This window comes from Maylandia zebra, linkage group LG20, assembly GCF_041146795.1.
Source record: "Maylandia zebra isolate NMK-2024a linkage group LG20, Mzebra_GT3a, whole genome shotgun sequence".
Classification (NCBI taxonomy): Eukaryota; Metazoa; Chordata; class Actinopteri; order Cichliformes; family Cichlidae; genus Maylandia; species Maylandia zebra.
In genome coordinates this window covers 12,916,014-12,933,318 of record NC_135186.1, presented here as the reverse complement: position 1 = coordinate 12,933,318, position 17,305 = coordinate 12,916,014, and the positions used below count along the sequence as shown (strand labels likewise).

Sequence of the window (17,305 nt, the reverse complement as noted above, 5' to 3'; positions counted from 1 at the left end):
ATATAGCACTAAATCACAACAGTCACCTCAAGGCGCTTTATATTGTAAGGTAGATCCTACAATAATACATACAGAGACAAAAACCAACAATTATATGAGCAAGCACTTTGGCGACACTGGGAAGGAAAAACTCCCTTTTAACAGGATGAAACCTCCAGCATAACCAGGCTCAGGGAGTGGCGGGGCCATCTGCTGCGACCGGTTGGGGCGAGAGAAGGAAGACAGGACAAAAGCCATGCTGTGGAAGAGAGCCAGAGATTAATAAGAAGTGTGATTCAGCAGAGAGAGCCTTGAGGTGACTATTGCTGTGATTTGGTGCTATATAAATAAAACTGAGCTGAATCAAGTTTCTTTGGACTATGTTTGGTCCACTTTGGCAGATCTGTCAAAGGTGAAATCAATATAACCACAGGCTACCTGCTGTAAACTGGACTGCTTCTACATTAAACATGTGGCTCCCCTAGGCTAAAGCCTCATTTTGAAGAATGTTTTAAAAGAATCTTTTTTTTTTGCTCATAGCTAAAAACGTCGGTTAGTATAGAATAATGGGACTGAAGAGTAGCGATACCCCTGTTAATTGCTCTCTTTCTACTCCTCATTGCACCATTCAACAGTCTGATGGCCATTAAATTTACCCACTGAGAGTGGGCACTGTCAAAATTCTTTCACAACCAATTTCGCACATGTGATTACTCGGGTGCCTTCAAAACAATAGTGGAGTGAGGTTCATTAAGCCTTTGGCATGAAGGAGTAGTGAGGTCAGATGAGAAAAAAAAATAACACAGGAAAGCAGTTCAGTTTGGTTTGGACTGCAAAATAAATGAGTGCTGCAAACTGTTTATCTACTTCTCTCGCTTGGTACCCCTGTGGATTTGTCAGGCTTAGTTCATTAAACAAAAATACAAAATTTAACTCGAGAAAAACCATGAGCAGACGTCAGACATGTGCCTAAGTAGCTATGAATCCTCCGTGACTTAATCAGTGACATCTCAGCATTTCCCGCTCAAGCTTTGAAGACGAACGTAAGCAAACGCTGTAAAGTTCTAACTCAATCAAGTCATTTTAAGCAGCCCAGCTTCAAGCAAAGATTAAAGTAGGCCAGAGAGATAAATGACATAGAATTATTGAGTAGATACTAAGGAGACACAAGCCATGGGTGGTGTCACGACCCTCACGTATCCTTTCATCTCCTGAATGGTTAAGCATCTCTCGCGTCGTCCTGCTCCCACTCCACTGTGTTTCTCGTCCTTTCATCGAATGCTAATGCTGCTCCTTCAGCAACGTCCGCCATTTGTGTCTTTTTCATTTACCTTCCCTGTGCATATCTTTAACCTTCCACTTCCACTGTCCGTCTTTTTGCCTTTTGCAACCCAACCGAAAAACAGCCCAAAATCCCACAAGCTTGTCGACAGTTTCGCCTTGAGCAATATGGACAAATGGGATTTCCAATCTGTCATTTTTCAGGCATATCAAGACAGTTAAAACGAGCAAATACCATAACAACCTAATTAAAAGTGAATCTCAGTCTAACTTCTGACCTCTTCTTCTACATCAGTCCATATTTTGAGGATTTCTCTTTCTTTCATATTCTGTTTAGTTCACTTATGCTTGAGGGACATCCTCACACAGCTTTCAGAGGCATGGCCAGAAGCAGTGTATTCCATTTATATGCAATAACTAGTATGTGCTGTGAACAGGCTAATAGAATCTAGCACTAAGGAGGGTAAATTCATAATTTCAGGAGTAGTTTTAGTTTGCATTTTTTGTCAAGTGTGCACATAATTTCTTAAATGTGGTGCTTGGTTGGATTAGAAAGCATCTTCCTTTCTCACAACTAGGCCACAGCAACACTCCCCCACTTATGTTTTATTGTGGATGCTCCACCTTTCGCTTCTCATCTCATCTGTCTCTCTCCATTAAACACGCCACCGATCAGAGAGGCATCTGGAGATGCATCTTTAAGCTTTAATACACTTTGAATAATTAACACATGTGTACATGTACACACACACGCACACGCACACAGTTATAGAATATTCACAACATACTTCATACCGTGTACATTATAACATACCATAATAGACCCATTTCTGTAATATACTCACATATCTATATTATTGCTAATATATATTGTAATATATCTATATCACTAAAGCACTTCTGGATGGATGCAAACTGCATTTCGTTGCCCTGTACCTGTGCATGTGCAATGACAATAAAGTTGAATTCTATTCTATTCTATTCTAATTCTACACGCACACACACACGCACACACACACGGAGTCGAGTCTATCAGTGGCAGGCAGCTCCCCTCAGCCAGAGAGAGACCCAGAGGGAGTAGGGAGGCTTACTCAGTGCCAGCTTCAGAACCTTCGAGCTGGGCAGCTCAGAGCTGTGCACCAGCCTGAGTTTGAGCAAGCAGAAACAAAGGAAAGACAGCTGTAACCGTGACACCCTTAGCTGCGAGACAAAAAGAGATGGGTGTCTGCATCCTGCTAATTGACTTGTTGAGGGAATGAGGGAGTGGGTGAACAAGAGAAAAGAGCTTAGAGATCAAAGAGGGATACTTGTATGGAGATGGCTGCCGAGATGCATTTTTTATGCAGGAATGCTATGGGAATACATGCACAGAACGGCTGGCTTATGGCTATATGCACCATATGAACCTTCATGCATTCATCCCTATTGGTGTGCTTTCTGCAGCAACGTGGAAACTTGACAGAAACATTCGACCATCTGACCAATTCACTCATCATGTTGATGCATCTGCTCATTACCGGCACGAAGGCCAACGCTGATCCACATATCTATAAACTTTTCCTACATCTGGAGCCTAAAACAACTCGTGAATAATTATCAACCAGGCTAAAAAAAACCCCACTGGTGCACTCCCCTGGGAGACAGCGAAGCATCGTAGACTTACTGTGTTTCACTAAGCTAAAGGCGGTCAGGCTTCCAGGAAGAGGAGAAGACACGAGAGATAAGGGATGAAAGAAAAAGAAAAAAATATATACGAACAGGCAAAGGTTGTGAGTTCCAGTTACAGAGTGACTGATGCAGCACATGACATCACTCAGGTAGCATCTTAAATTAAAATAGACTAGAAGCTACACAAAGTGTTTGTTCTCTGGTTCACATTTCCAGTAGCAGGTGGAACAGAGATGTCCTGGTTGCTCAGACTTCCTCTGGCTCCTCCTGGGGGAATCCACAGACACTCCCAGGTCAGCTGGAAGACAGAATCCCTCCAGCATCTTGTGCCCAGCTGGCTGTACCTGGCAGAGCTGTAAAGGGAGGCAACCAGGGGGCGTCCTTTGCAAGTGCCTGAACTACTTAGATTGTTTCATTTCAGTGTGGGGGAAGCAGCGGGTCTACTTTGAGTTCTTCTTCTCTTTCCAATCTTCTCACCACATCTGGGAGAGTAAGCCTTTCCACCCTGCAGAGAAAACATCTCCAACCCACGTATATTAGGGTCATCTTCCATTACCATACCATTACCTTTTATTACCATAGGTTTTGACAGGATCACTGTCCCGGTGAAAACTGTAGATTTTTGACTTATAAAATAGATATAAATATAAATACATATAAATACAACAAGATAATGATAAACAGACTGGTTCTTACATAGTGCTTTTCTACTCTACTTGCACCCAAAGCACCTATTACAGCACCTTATACAGCTTGTCTCATTCACTCATTCATACAAGCGTTTTTTTATATGTCTAACTGCTTTCTATCTAACATTTGTACTCACACTCTGAAAAATACACCAGGAACGACTCTGGGTTTGGTATCTTGGCTAAGGAAAGTTTGGCATACAGCCTGCACGCCAAAACTAAACCACAGGCACCTTCAAAAAGAGAGAGGACAAAAAAAGCAAAACACTGCATGGTAATAAAGGTAAGTGTCTGCAGTTGTGGACGTGTGTTCAAGGTACTGGTGAGATATAAAGGAAGACGAGTGTAAAGATCCCCTGCATAGTGGTTTATTTACTAAATGGATCAGGCATGGAGTCCACTATACCTCTGACGGTGCTGTGGACAGATCCTTTAAGTCATGGAAGTTGCGAGGAGGTGATGCTTTGTGGTGCATTATCCTGCTGAGAGAGCCCCACAACCAGCAGGGAATACAATAATGCTTAGGTTGGTGGTATGTTATAAATTAACATCCACATAGATGGCAGGACCCAATGTTTTCTAGCAAAACTGTCAGGACAAGCATAACTTTATCATCAATATGAGCTACAGCAGCTTGTTTGCTGGATCCGACCGCCCACCCACGACCCTGTGGCTGGTTCCCCACCTTTTGATAGATACTGACCACTGCAGTAGCTATCAGCTCACAAGAGGTGCAGTTTTGCACATGCTCTGTTCCAGCCGTCTAGCATCACAATTTAGCTCTTGTCCGACTCGCTCAAATCCTTACGCTAGCCCATTTTTCCTGCTTCAAACTCATCAACTTTGAGGACAAAATGATCACTTACTTCCTAATATACCCCACCCACTAACAGGAGTCATGATGAAGAGATAATCAGTCTGATTCAGTTTCCCTGTCAGTGGTAAGAATGATATGCTGATCGGCGTATATTGTGCGATGTATTATGAAAACCTTCCAACATACATGATAAGGCTGCACGTGGCCACAATACTTGCAAATTCAAAAACAGCCTGATTAGACATTAAAAAAAAAGTGCCTTTATAAGTTCAATATGAGTTTACTCATTTGTTACCCCAGTGGTGCGTGCACTGCACACATTTCTGACGAATCCAACACCACAAAGCCAATAAAAAGGTATAATCAATAACGAGTACCTCGGGTCACGGCTAAGGATGAAACTGTTGTTGCATGGAGCATTTTACACACACACACAAGAGAAAGATAAGTCTCTTCCTGTCAAAGCTCCCATCAGGGGATGTTATTTGGCAGCTATTTTCTGTCTTTGCTGCCAGTCATGTACTGCATTAATTCATTTGTGGGACATGAAGTGTCCTGAGTGAAAAGCACATGCAAAATGAATGAATGGCTTAATTAACAAGCGGGCGAATTGCAATCAGTAAATGAATAAGAAGGCAAGCATGTAGACAGGAAAATAAATGCAAACAAACCTGTTTTTCTATTACATTTTTTCCATGTTCATCTTTTATTATTGTCTTATTTTTCCTGTTTTCTTGAATTGAAATGAAGTCATTTCAACCTAAACCCTGGGGCCCGGCGTCGACCCAGTCGGCTCAACCGGACCGATGCTGGGATTCATCGGAGCAGAGCAAATTTGTTTGTCTCTGTGTTTGTTTGTACTGGTGTTTGTTTCTCTCATTGTTTGTGTTTATATGCATTTCTGTTGATGGCCTTCTCAAGTGTTTCTCCAACTCTGGCAATTTTCTGCCTGGTCGCCCCTAATGTGCCTCTCTGTTTATCTGCTGTCACAACACAGCTGATTTATATATATTTACAAATCCAGGAAGTGACAGCAGAGAATTATACTTACTTTAAAGGAAATTATACATTAGTGGTTATCTGTTGTGAATGTGAATTTTTGTGTGTGTGTGTGTGTGTGTGTGTGCGCGTGTGTGATTTACCTATGCCGCAGCTTCACATAACACATGCTATGACTTTTATCAGATATGAAGTCAAGTCAGCCTCAAGAAATATGACAAATGCCTTTGGGAAGATAACCAGTGTAGTGTGAATTCAATCACTTTGGCAACTGACTGCTAATGACACAGGGGGAAACTTTTCCAGGCAGCGGTGATGGGCAATATTGCTTTTAGCAGGGGCTACGAACTGGCAAATTGGAACAAAATCGTGGCTAGAAGAGATAAACGCTTAACGACTGAAAAAAAAAGGCGCTGTTGGCCCAAATGAGCCTATGCATTACTTCAAATTGTTACCGATCCACGAGAGAGAGCCAGAGAGAGGAAACATAAGGCTACGTGGTAACAAACTGATTTAAATATATAGGATTTTTCATAGTAATGTATCATCTTTGTGAATCTTTACTGACCATTTTCTAAACTTTTACGATCTATTCACCTATTTTTTCTCTCTTTAGTCATGGTACTAAAACATACGTGTATGACACATTTAAACTTTAATTGTCAGGGATGTGACTAATGATAGCTAGTTAATAGCTAAGGACTGCAAGCTCCTCACAACCAGTAAAAACTAATGGTTGCCCAATGAGCGCGATGAATTTTTTCCACATTAGGCAACTTATAGCTAGTAGTCTGGTCAACCACGTTTTATTGCAGTGGGACCGCACAAGTTGCCTCTCACCAAATAATCACGTCCGACTCAGACTGACTGCAATCACTCTCAGACTGACTGCTCAAAGTTTACAAATGACTCCTGTCTCATTTCTAAACACAGACAGAATGCCAACATGTTGCAATCAATCAGTCTGACTGATTGACTGCGACTGATGAGTCAGTCTGAGAGCAATGCATCAATTTGCAATAGGGAACTCGACTCAACTGGTTGCTAACTGGTGGTATTCGGGCTATATTCCTATATAAAAGAAAGGTTAAAGATCACCTATGTCATTTTGCAGTGCAAACACTGTCCTGCAGCAGCTACGTCACTATTTGTGGAGGAATTGCTGTTTCAGATCTATGAGGTTCTGGCTGGACTCTGAATGTAAGTAGCTAATGTGAATTTCTACATATGTAGATGGTAACAGATTGCAAGACATTGTTGACGTTTAAACATGATTGGTCAGAGGGCCCGGTGGCGCCAGTGTCCGGCAGCCTCGCCTCTGTCAGTGCGCCCCAGGGCAGCTGTGGCTACAATGTAGCTTGCCATCGCCAGTGTGTGAATGTGAGTGTGAATGGGTGGATGACTGAATGTAGTGTGAAGCGCTTTGGGGTCCTTAAGGACTAGAAAAGCGCTATACAAATGCAGGCCATGATCAAAGATTAAATGTAATTTTAAATTGCCAACTTGACCACATTCAGTTGCAGACTCACAGCAGACTGACTCTTCCCTCGGTCCTCCAAGCAACCCTTTAAAAAGCAACAAGATCGCAAGTTCATCACTCAAGTCATGATGGGTGCATGGCGGTGCTGGTCTCCAACCAACGTTATCACTTGTGTGATAGTAATATAAGTCAACATCTGCAGTAAGAAGGCATAGGCGTACTGTAAAATTGGCAAATTTAGCTGCTAGTGTTTTATTTAACAGGGTTAGGTAAGATTTCCTTACAGTGGACACCAGCACACATGCATCCCTCACAATAAAAATAACTAAGATGTATCTGCACTCTATGTGCTGTTAATGACAACAAAAACCCATGTCAGGATGTGGGGTTGGCACAAATGTGTGTGCATGTGTGTTTTTGTGTCTATCAAAATTCAACAAACCCCTCCTGACATTCAAAGGGCTTGGTAACCATGGCGATGCCTGCACCGAATTAAAAAAAAAGGGAAAAAAGAGTATATCAAAAGAAAAAAAAATAGGAAGAGAAGAAAAAATAAAAGCTGAATTGGTGTAGCTCTGTGAAGTAGATAAGGTTGGATGTCAGGCTGGTATTTACAGGAGGGCGTAACTTGTGATGGCAGGCTGTGTGGAGTCAAGTGTTATCCTCTCCGCACCCACACCCCCGTCTCCCTTTCCACTCACACCAAATGCCTGAAACTGCAGCACCGTTCATACACTTAAAATTCTAATACACGATTACCTCACTGTCTTAAGTTAAAGACACACCAATATGCAGGGAAAAATTCACACAACAAACAGGTGTGTAAACCTGTGTATATCTAAATATGTGAATGAGCATTATACCCATCTACGCTGCGCACGCCCAGCTGAATGTTTTAGTTTTGATATGATATCCTTTCAACAACTGAGGCTTTATGAGAGGATGGAGAGAGTGATGAAGAGAGGAGCGAGAGATCAAATAAAAGGCTGAGCATGCTTGCTTCCAGCACGCAGTTACTCAGAGTAAAGAAACGAGCAAAGAAAGAAGAAAAAAAGAGGGAAAAGGTTACAAACAAGAATGAGAGGAAAAGAGTGTGTGTGGGGGGAGGGGTGCACATCAAAACTCTTTGCCTGAAATAGAGGCAAAGTTAGAGCGAATGTGTCTGGGTGTTAAGTACAACTTTCTGAAGGCACTGAAGTTTCTTTTTTTGTGTGTTTGTGTTTGTCAGAGTGAATTTCTGCATTTGCGAGCGAGCCGGTTAGAATTAGAGGAGCTTGACAGAGACACGGGGACTGCGAGAGCGAGTCGGCTCATGGATAGATGAGGGTTTTCATGCAAATAACATTTGGGACGTTAGCGCGCTCTGCCATTTGCATACCCATTCACCCTGACTTGTTTATAAGTGAATAAATCCAGTGCTGCTTAGAGTACAACAGCTGCTGCTGGGCCACTCTCAGCAGCCCTCATTCATATACTCATATACACACACTCAGATGGCATACAGGCCACAGCTGCACCCTTGGCATTACTATGCCACCACTTCCTTGTGTGTGTGTGTGTTTGTGCGTATGCAAATCCATTGATACTCATTAATGTATCCATGTGTTGCATTGATAGGCCATCTTCTGAATCTGTCTTTTATAGAGGATGTGTAACTACGTGTGCTCAGCAGCACTTGTGTGTGTGCACATGCTCAAAGCCGTACCTCTGAGGTGTTGACTCGTCCCTCCTGGAAGGAGCAGTCGCTGGCATCCTGTGTGCACATGTGGCGATATTTGCACCAGTGGCAGGGGAAGTTTCCGTTGACACAGGACAGGCACCTGCAGCAAGCCAGAACAGGAGAAAGAAAGGATGAGGTTTCCATGATTTATGCATTTATTTCACTCGTGACTTTTTGTGTCTACATCCTTGAATGTCCTTTAATGGAGTTTGAGTTTCCTGATCCTGCCACAGTGGCTTCCAGTGACAAGCTACAATGAAGAACATAAAAAAGTGTAACTGTAAAAAAGAAAACTGAACATAGGTTTTATGGCATTTTAATTTACAGGTTGCTGCCCCGTGACAGACTCAACATTGCTCTGTCTGCTAATGTAATGCTCAAAATGAATATTTGCAGGCAGACCTCGGTCTCATAATTGTGAGCTCCCATGATGCCCAAGGAAATGGAAACAGGCAGAAACTAGGAGAAACTGTGGCCAGCGGTGAGTTATTTGGATGTGAGGAAAACCAGTGGAAAAACAAGTATATACATTATACTTTGCTTTGTCACAACATCCAGTTTACATTTAAGGATAATTGTACACCACCAGAAAGACGAATTACACTTTTATGCTATAGGCTCTAAAGATGCATAAGAAGATTTGCACTGACAGATAGATGCTAGTTCCTTACTACAATCACAGCTTTCCCTTAATGAGAGAGTGAAAGGCAAAGAAATAGAGCTGACTTTGTTGGTCGTTTCAGATACTGAAGTCTCTCATTATTTCAAGTGCCAAAAGCATACCAAGGCAATAGAGCATAAATCTATGTTTCCTGAAAATTGAAGGCATAATGTAATGAAGATCAAAAATGATAACATAATGTATTTCATTCTTCTTAAGCAGCTACATGTTTTATGTATCATATACCAGCCAGTTATTGTCCTTAATGTCAATAATTCATCCTTATTGTTACTGGTTGTAGGCAACGCTGATGCAAAAGGATTGAGTCACTTTCATTTCTTTATATTTTGCTAGAAAAACTGTTATAGAGTAGATCCAGTGATTTCTTGAAACCTGGAATTCTAAGAAGCTTGAAAGCCAATATTTGGCATGACCACCTTTATTCTTTCACACAGCCTGAACTCTCTTCTTTTAATTTCGTTCAGTAGTCTTCAGTAATAGTTTTCCAGGTTTCTTGAAGGACATTCAAAGCTCTTCTTTGAATGTTGGCTGCCTTTTGTTCTGTTTTCTGTAAAGATGCTTCAATAATGTTGAGGTCTGGGCTCTGGGGAGGCCAATCCATGACTGATAGCATTCCTCCGTTTGTTCTGTACGTTTTCCAGGTGTGCTTTGACTGCACTGGCAGGGTGATTGGGACCAATCACATGCTTTCCACATGGCAATGCATGGTGGATCAAAATGCGAGGGTACATTTTGATTCAATGACTTTTGACACCATGTCAGAGCCTCCACTGCAATGATGTCTTATATACAGACTGACAATTATAAATGAAGTTCAAATTAGCTACTGATTTTGAGTCTAGTTCATGTCTAGTTTGGCATATCTCAACCTTTTATCCATGTTTTCCTTCCTTAAAAATGGTGTCTTGACAGCCACCTTTCCACTGAGACCATTTCTGATGAAGCTTCAGAGTGAACCATTGATGGATCAGCATGAGAGCTAGATGCATCTATCAGCCCCAGTATCAGGTTTTTCAGCTTATCAGCTAATAGCTCTTTGGGAATCACATTGCTGGCACAAAATGATTTTATGGCATTTTTTATGGATTCAAATAAACAAAACAAAATGTGGGACAAACTATGTGATAATGAGAGAGGTGGTTAGCAACAAAGTGCCTAAAGATATCATTTAAAACTGGTTCTTTGCTATGTTTTCTGTTAGGTGTAGACACAACCCTGGTTAGGTGCATTTTTAATGCCTTAATTCATAGATCACTGTTAAGAGGCTTAACAAGCAAAAACAAACAAACATGAAAAAGAAAACAAAAAACATTCTCTAGTCAGGTACAATGACTGGACTGAAATGTAATGTCTAAAGAAAAACTTTAAAACACCTTCACAAACTATTGATCAAGACCATTTTTTAAAAACTGAGAAGAAAGTCTTTGAAAGGAAAAATAAAATGTGGGGTGTCTTAAGACTTTTGCACAACTGAATTTAGCAACATTTGAGCCAAAGAGACAATCCAAAATTTCTATACTGCAGAATTCTAAGCATAAAATGCACTGAAGGAAGTCCAGCTACTATGACCTGCATTCTTTGCAGATTATGGACATGTGTAGGTGCATTTGAAATATCAACACGACTTATCGCACCGTGGCAGCCCAGCACTGACTTGCATCAACATAGTAGCACAAAATTTTCAAGAAGCACAACTGCAGCTTCCTTCATTAAGACTTTATTTGAGCTGTCAGCAAGGCCAGAGGGCGGGTTACTGAACAGCCAGGAGGAGAGAGCAGGAAGGAATCCTTGGTGATCCACTCCTCCCTTCGTATTCTCCATGCTTGGAGGCTTAAAGTTAAACTAAGCTGGCAGACCAAGATAAGCCAGTTTTTCTATAACTTGAGGAAGAAAAAAAAAGAAAAGAATGCATACACATTCAAACATGGATTACCAGACAAAGACAAGGCTATCATGGTCACTACAAAGAAGCAGCGGAAGGGAAAATGCCATGGCTAGTAATGCTGTTAATATGAGAAGTTTCAAAGTTGTTCAATTACTTTTTGGCTCTGAAGTCTCTACTTGATCACTTTCCTCAAGTGATTTCACATCAGCGGTGTATTAAATTACACTCTGCTTTCTGTCAATCATCTGACACCCACAGGAGCAAAGAGAAAGTGTTCACTTCATAAACATGTTGCAGAGAGAACGCTTAAATTCAAGCTCGCTGTCAAGGAAAAATACAAAAATTAAAAAATACAGTGACAGAAGTAGAAATGTTCAGTAAATCCCCCCCAAAAAATCTTACAATTAAAACAAGTCATAGCTATGCAGTCTTTACACCGCTTCTAAACTAAATGTCACTTAACTGGCTTGAGAAAAGCAAGCTCTAATTACATGTCCTGTCAGTCCTCACTCCCATATGCTGTCACTGTACTCAATCAGACCTCCGATAACACCCACACCCACCAGAGAAACTGACTGAGAACCTGCGGGGTCTTTTTTTCATTATTGTTTTTTGTTTTTTTTAACCAGCATCTGGTTATTACTGCCACCTCCAACTTCATCGTTTCTTGATAGCGCTGTCTTTCTAAGCCTGTGTTACTTTCCTGTTGTGGTTGTTCGTTATATAGAACCAAGATTTTCTGCTCAGGAATATCTTGAGCTAAAAGACCAAAACCAATAAACAAAACAAGAAATAAAAAGTAAAACATAATTAAAACAAGTATTTTATGGCACCCTTGAAGCCAAATTCGCCGGGGCTTTAAAGGATTGGACAGGAAAGTGAAAAAGAGCTCGTACTTAGTTGGGAAAAAAGATTCAAGAGATATAAAAACCTCAGCCACCACCTTCTTAGTTTGACTGACAAGCAATCTCTGATAAGTCTAGTTCAAGAACACCACAGTAACGCAAACCAGGTCCACCAAGCTGAAGGACAATTGCTCAGCTGACAATGCCACCCTGCTGCCGGAAACACTGACTTTAAATTGGATCTCAGCCTAATCCTCTTTCTGTCTTCGGGTCTATGTCCTTGGTTTTTTAGATTTTCGAGGGTTAACTGTTAAATCGCCCACGCCGGAGTACCAAAGCAACGGCAAAGGCTTCATATAGCCAGAGTTAAGCTGGTGAGACTAGACTGAACTGCAGCGTGAGGTTTTTAATCAATGCCAGTGGATTTCCATGGAGGGAAGGGTGGACTGAGGTTATGCTAACAGTCTGATGTTTGTTAACAGAGCTGGTGAGCCAGTTCCTCCTCACTATTAACTCCAGGCTTGATCGATTTCCCGTTGCAGGGCAGTGCGCGCGCACATTCACAAGCAACGAGCGTGAGAGCTCAGACTACAACATCGAGCTAAGGCAAACTTATGCACGCAAGTCATCACCCGTGCTGACATCGAGGCATTCCTCCTGGGTCACCTGGGCAGTGGAGACTTGTCCTACAGTAGAGCTGTCAATGCCTGGACAACCGGCTTGGGTAAGTGGCGGCACTGCTGCAGTGCAGTCAATAAAGTCCGCTGCTATTTAACAAGGCCCAGCAACAGCTCCGGGTCAAACGCCTTTTCATCTTCTCCAAGCTTTTGTTCGAGGGAGGATGGATCGATGGAACAAAGCTGTTGATGTGCGTGCAACGGCCCCGCTCAAGCATATATGAAAGGAGGGAACGATCATATCCTCATTTAAATCTGGTCAATGAGGATAAAGTCACGGATAAAACTGCAATTCTGTCTTAATTTGCAGGCTATGCTTTTATCTGCAGCTCAAACAAACATGTCAGCATGTGGTGGGCCCAAAAGTGACCCATTTGAGGCATGAAGCTGAAAGCTTTTAACGCTGTAATCAGTACTTGAAGCAGCTATAAGCGCAGCGTGATTTTGATTTAGAACCTCTGATTGGTTTGATAATGTATCTCGCAGATATCTGCCTGTGCTTCATGTGCACGGTGCTGCTTGGAACCTGGGGTAGGCTGGCTCTGCTATGTGGTCTATAAATAGGCCTCTTTGTGTTTTATCCAATAAAGCTCCAAAGTGAGCGGCAATAAAATGATGCATACATCATTAAGTTATACAGCAGCACGGCAGCCAAATGAGAAGTTTAGATTCTCACCAGGGGACTCAGACTCATTATACGGTATTATTGCATCTTGTCACGGCAATGTCCAAAAGCAGTAAGTCTGCGAGTCTCAACCCTCAGTTTAATTAAACCAGGTCACATTCACTTAAAACCCAGACCAACAACTTATTGTCTTAATATCAACAAGTAATGATGTAATGACAGAAAAGTTTGACTATAAACTTTTTTTTTCTAGCAGTGGATAAAGAGTGGGGCGACGGGGAATGACGGGCCTCAAAATAAGAGCCTTTTCCAGGGGCTGGAGTGTGAGCCGGTCCCCCTCCCTGGAGTGCTTCTTTTCACTGCATAGATTTCAGCCCTTTCATATTGTAATGGTCATGGTGGCCTGAGGCTGTGGCGCTAACCTTTTAGCTGTGTGGGACGCATTATTCCCGACACAATGGGCACAATTTCTGTTTCGTTCGGCAACACTCGGCTTTATCTCTCTCTTTCTTCCTCTTGAAGACTTCTTTCTCGCTCGTCTTTTCCCGTCTCCAGCTCTCCCAGAATGTGAATTTCCTTCCCCCTCCAGCACCCTGCCACCTGTTTGTTTCTATGCCTCTCTATATATTATTCCTCCTCCCGCACGCTCAATTAAACTATTCCAAACCTCTTTTTTTAATGCAAATTTCGGATATTGTATATGTAAACAGCTCACAGCGCAATTCACCCGCGCCAAGTACTGTGGCTTCTGTCTGCGTGCGCTCCCTCTGACTGTGCGTGCACCTGTTTTGTGTGTTTGCACGAGCGTGTGCACTGCTGGTGATGCTGGTGCCCGCATCCAACTTTGAGCCCGTCTGGGCGCTCGCCTGCAGGCCCGCTCTGCTTGTGCATCTGTGCTGATACAGTACCACTGTTGTGCGTTTGCTGTTGTGCTTCTACGCTGGGCTTTCATCCGCCCATCACGCCCACGAGGATGACTCAATTACCGTCCCCTGAAAGCAGCGACTTCTTTACTCCGCTCCCTGCAGGCGGAGGTGGTTGTTGGGCGGGTCAAAGATTTTGAGGTGAAAGGTGAAGAGTATTGCATGACACGCGGGTTTGTGTTACAGCTGCAGTGGCAGTAACAGCGCTGTATTATTATTTATTTTTTTAACAGTCCAACAGAGTCCTGAGGGGGCCCTGCAAAGCCAACATCAAAGGCTTAAACAACAGCATGCCTGTTTATGCTGCAAAGAGAGCGCGACTAGGCGGGCTAGTTAATCAGGGGTACGCAGCATAAACACACACCCACACACACATTAGTAAACATGTCCTGCATGCATACAAATATGAATAAATAGGCACTCTGGAGTTACTTTGACACATCCTGCATGCTCTTTAACAAACGGAAAACTACACACACACATATTCACAAAAAAAAAAAAAGAATCAAAGCCATTCAAGTAGGCCTGGAGGCCCCGAGAAGTGGCCCAGGTGAGCGCTCTCTCCAAGCCCACTCCATTATGACCATCTCCACACAGGCACCTCAGCTAGAGCTAATTAACGGCCTATTACTATGCAGATATATGCAGGGCCGAGAGCAGAGCGCGAGCAATAAATGGGCTTGATGAACGAGAGAGAGGCAAGGAATGGGAGGTGTGCAGGGGCAGAGACGGGTTGGGGCCAGGCGACAGAGAGATGGGCAAAGTGATGAATGGGAGAGGAGAAGTCAACAGGCAGACAAGAGGACAGTGGGACAGCAGGAAAGGAAAAGAGAGCTGTAGGCTGCAGGGAGTGAGGATCGGATGGTAGCGGGACAAAGACACTTATAATGCTGGTGAATCAGTAATTAAAAGCTACTGTCATGACTTAACATATTAAACCCTCATACAGCCCACATACAGTAAAAAAAATGACAATTCTGCACATGTTTACATATAAGAATCATTTTCAGGATGCCCCTAATTCTTTTAAGATATAAAACAGGTGTAAACACTGAAAGAGGAAGTGATTCTTCAGTCAATGCTTGCCAAGAGAAACAATAAATCTACTTTAGTTATACTACACATGCTTTTTTCATTTCAGGTGTATTGATGCAACTGGGAGTCTGTGCCAGGTGGAAGTGAATCGAATGCGAGAAAGAGAGGAAAAGTGTGTGCGAAGTCCGAGCACTGACTTCAGGGGGAGCAGCCAAGACTCATTTAGCAAATGACATTTTATTTATTTTCATTTAACCTTTATTTAACAAGGCAGGAACACATTCTTTCATTCATTATCAGGATGATCTCAGTACTCTGTCACTCTCTCTAATACCCCCTAGTCCCCCCCTTCCTGTGTACGCACAGAAAGACAAAAAAAAGAAGAGTGTCATGTAGAAATTGTTTTTGATAGAAATTTAGTGACAAAAGAAAAAGTTTTTCCTTCCCACTGTCGCCAAGTGCTTGCTTAAAGTAAGTCAGTGATTTTGGGGGTTTTCACTGTATTATTGTAGAGTCTTTACCTTACAATATAAAGCACCTTGAGGCGACTGCTGTTGTGATTTGGCGCTGTATAAGTAAAATACAATAGAATTGAATTGAAAAGACTGTTTACCTCTCCTTGTTTCCTGTCTTGCACCTTCTTTTTAAGCAACAGACACAGACATGCATATAAAATCCTGCTTTCAGAACACTGTTGAAAAGTCTACCAGTATTCCTATACTTAAATTAGGGATAATATGTTTCCCGGGAACATGAGTGACGTCTTTTTCCTCCCAAGCTTGGCTGCTCTTCTAAGTCTTCCATGGTTAAGAATCGATTTATTATTTCACTCACCAGTAGTCCCTTCATTGCTTTAGATTTAATTAACTAATTGATTTGTAAAAAGCTTGAACAGATTGAATACTGAATTAGAAACGCCTGCATGGTTTTCTCTTGATTCCTGCATTAAACCAGTTATTTACACCTGCAGGTAAGTAGCAGTATTTTAGCACTTTTTTCTTTTAAAACTTCAGCCACCTGTTGATTTTCATCTTGCATCTGACCAGCAGTATGATCTTTGTATTGAGGTTTTGGAGACATCTGTCAAGTAACTGTGTGATGTTAACTTTTTGGATGTGTGACAATCATGGTGACAATGAAAGATCAAGTAAATAAAGGTCCAGTTACACAGGCCAGGACCATCTGGCACCCAGCAATCTGAATTCTGTATTTCTGGACAGGTTCTGAACCGGGAACATTCAAAAAGCACCGTCAATCAGTAAAGAAATATGCATTTTTCCCTAGCAACCAACATCCAATATGGATGACAACTCTTGAGCAATGAATGATGTCATTGAGAAACCTCAATAGCTATTTAAAAGAGTGTTAAAGCAATTTAACAGAGAAACTAAACATAAACTGATATTTTTCTCCTTTCGCCCCATCCTACTTAGCAACAAGCTCTCAACTTACGATTGGTGGACGCTGCAGTTGTAGAAGACAAAATCCACACTGGCAAACTTCTTCCCAGTTTCCTTCGACTTTAGATACAACTTTATTATGCGTCGGTCACCTACAAAGTCAAACATAACAAACACATTGTGTTTTATTAGTGTTTTTCTTTACAAAGAATGTCAAGTAGCAAAGACGAGTAAAACCCACTGCATAATAACCGATCCAAATAAATGAATCCACATTCTTTAAATATTACGAAGGTGTGCATTAACGTTTAGATCTGTGGAGCTTTACAGGCACAAACTCAACAACAGTGTTTTACATTTTAGTTCTTTGAACAGGATCAAAAGGTACTCTTTCATACAACAACACTGGTATCATCACACTAGGAGCAGCAATGCATTGTACTGGTAAATTTGAATTATTAACGCCTTTTCTGCAATCTTCACATCAGTGGGCGTGATTGGACCCTCTGCTGAGACAGTTCTGACCTCCCGGCCTTTATGTATGACACCCTACTCTATACTCCACTCTATATTTCCATAGTCCATCTATAACAGTTCGTA

General features: G+C 42.0%; 1 protein-coding gene across 4 annotated transcripts in view; it reads right to left on the bottom strand.

Annotated features, from left to right (window-relative positions):
- The window catches only part of LOC101472406 (plexin-A1), a 314,386-nt gene that overhangs the window by 126,866 nt on the left and 170,215 nt on the right, over nt 1-17,305 (bottom strand). For all 4 annotated transcript variants that reach the window (XM_004570017.4, XM_004570018.4, XM_076877989.1 and 1 more), the window contains exons 8-9: nt 16,758-16,857; nt 8,619-8,733 (exon numbers count right to left, since the gene is read on the bottom strand). In XM_004570017.4, the coding sequence (XP_004570074.1) occupies nt 8,619-8,733; nt 16,758-16,857 (215 nt within the window). The remainder of the gene's footprint in view (nt 1-8,618; nt 8,734-16,757; nt 16,858-17,305) is intronic.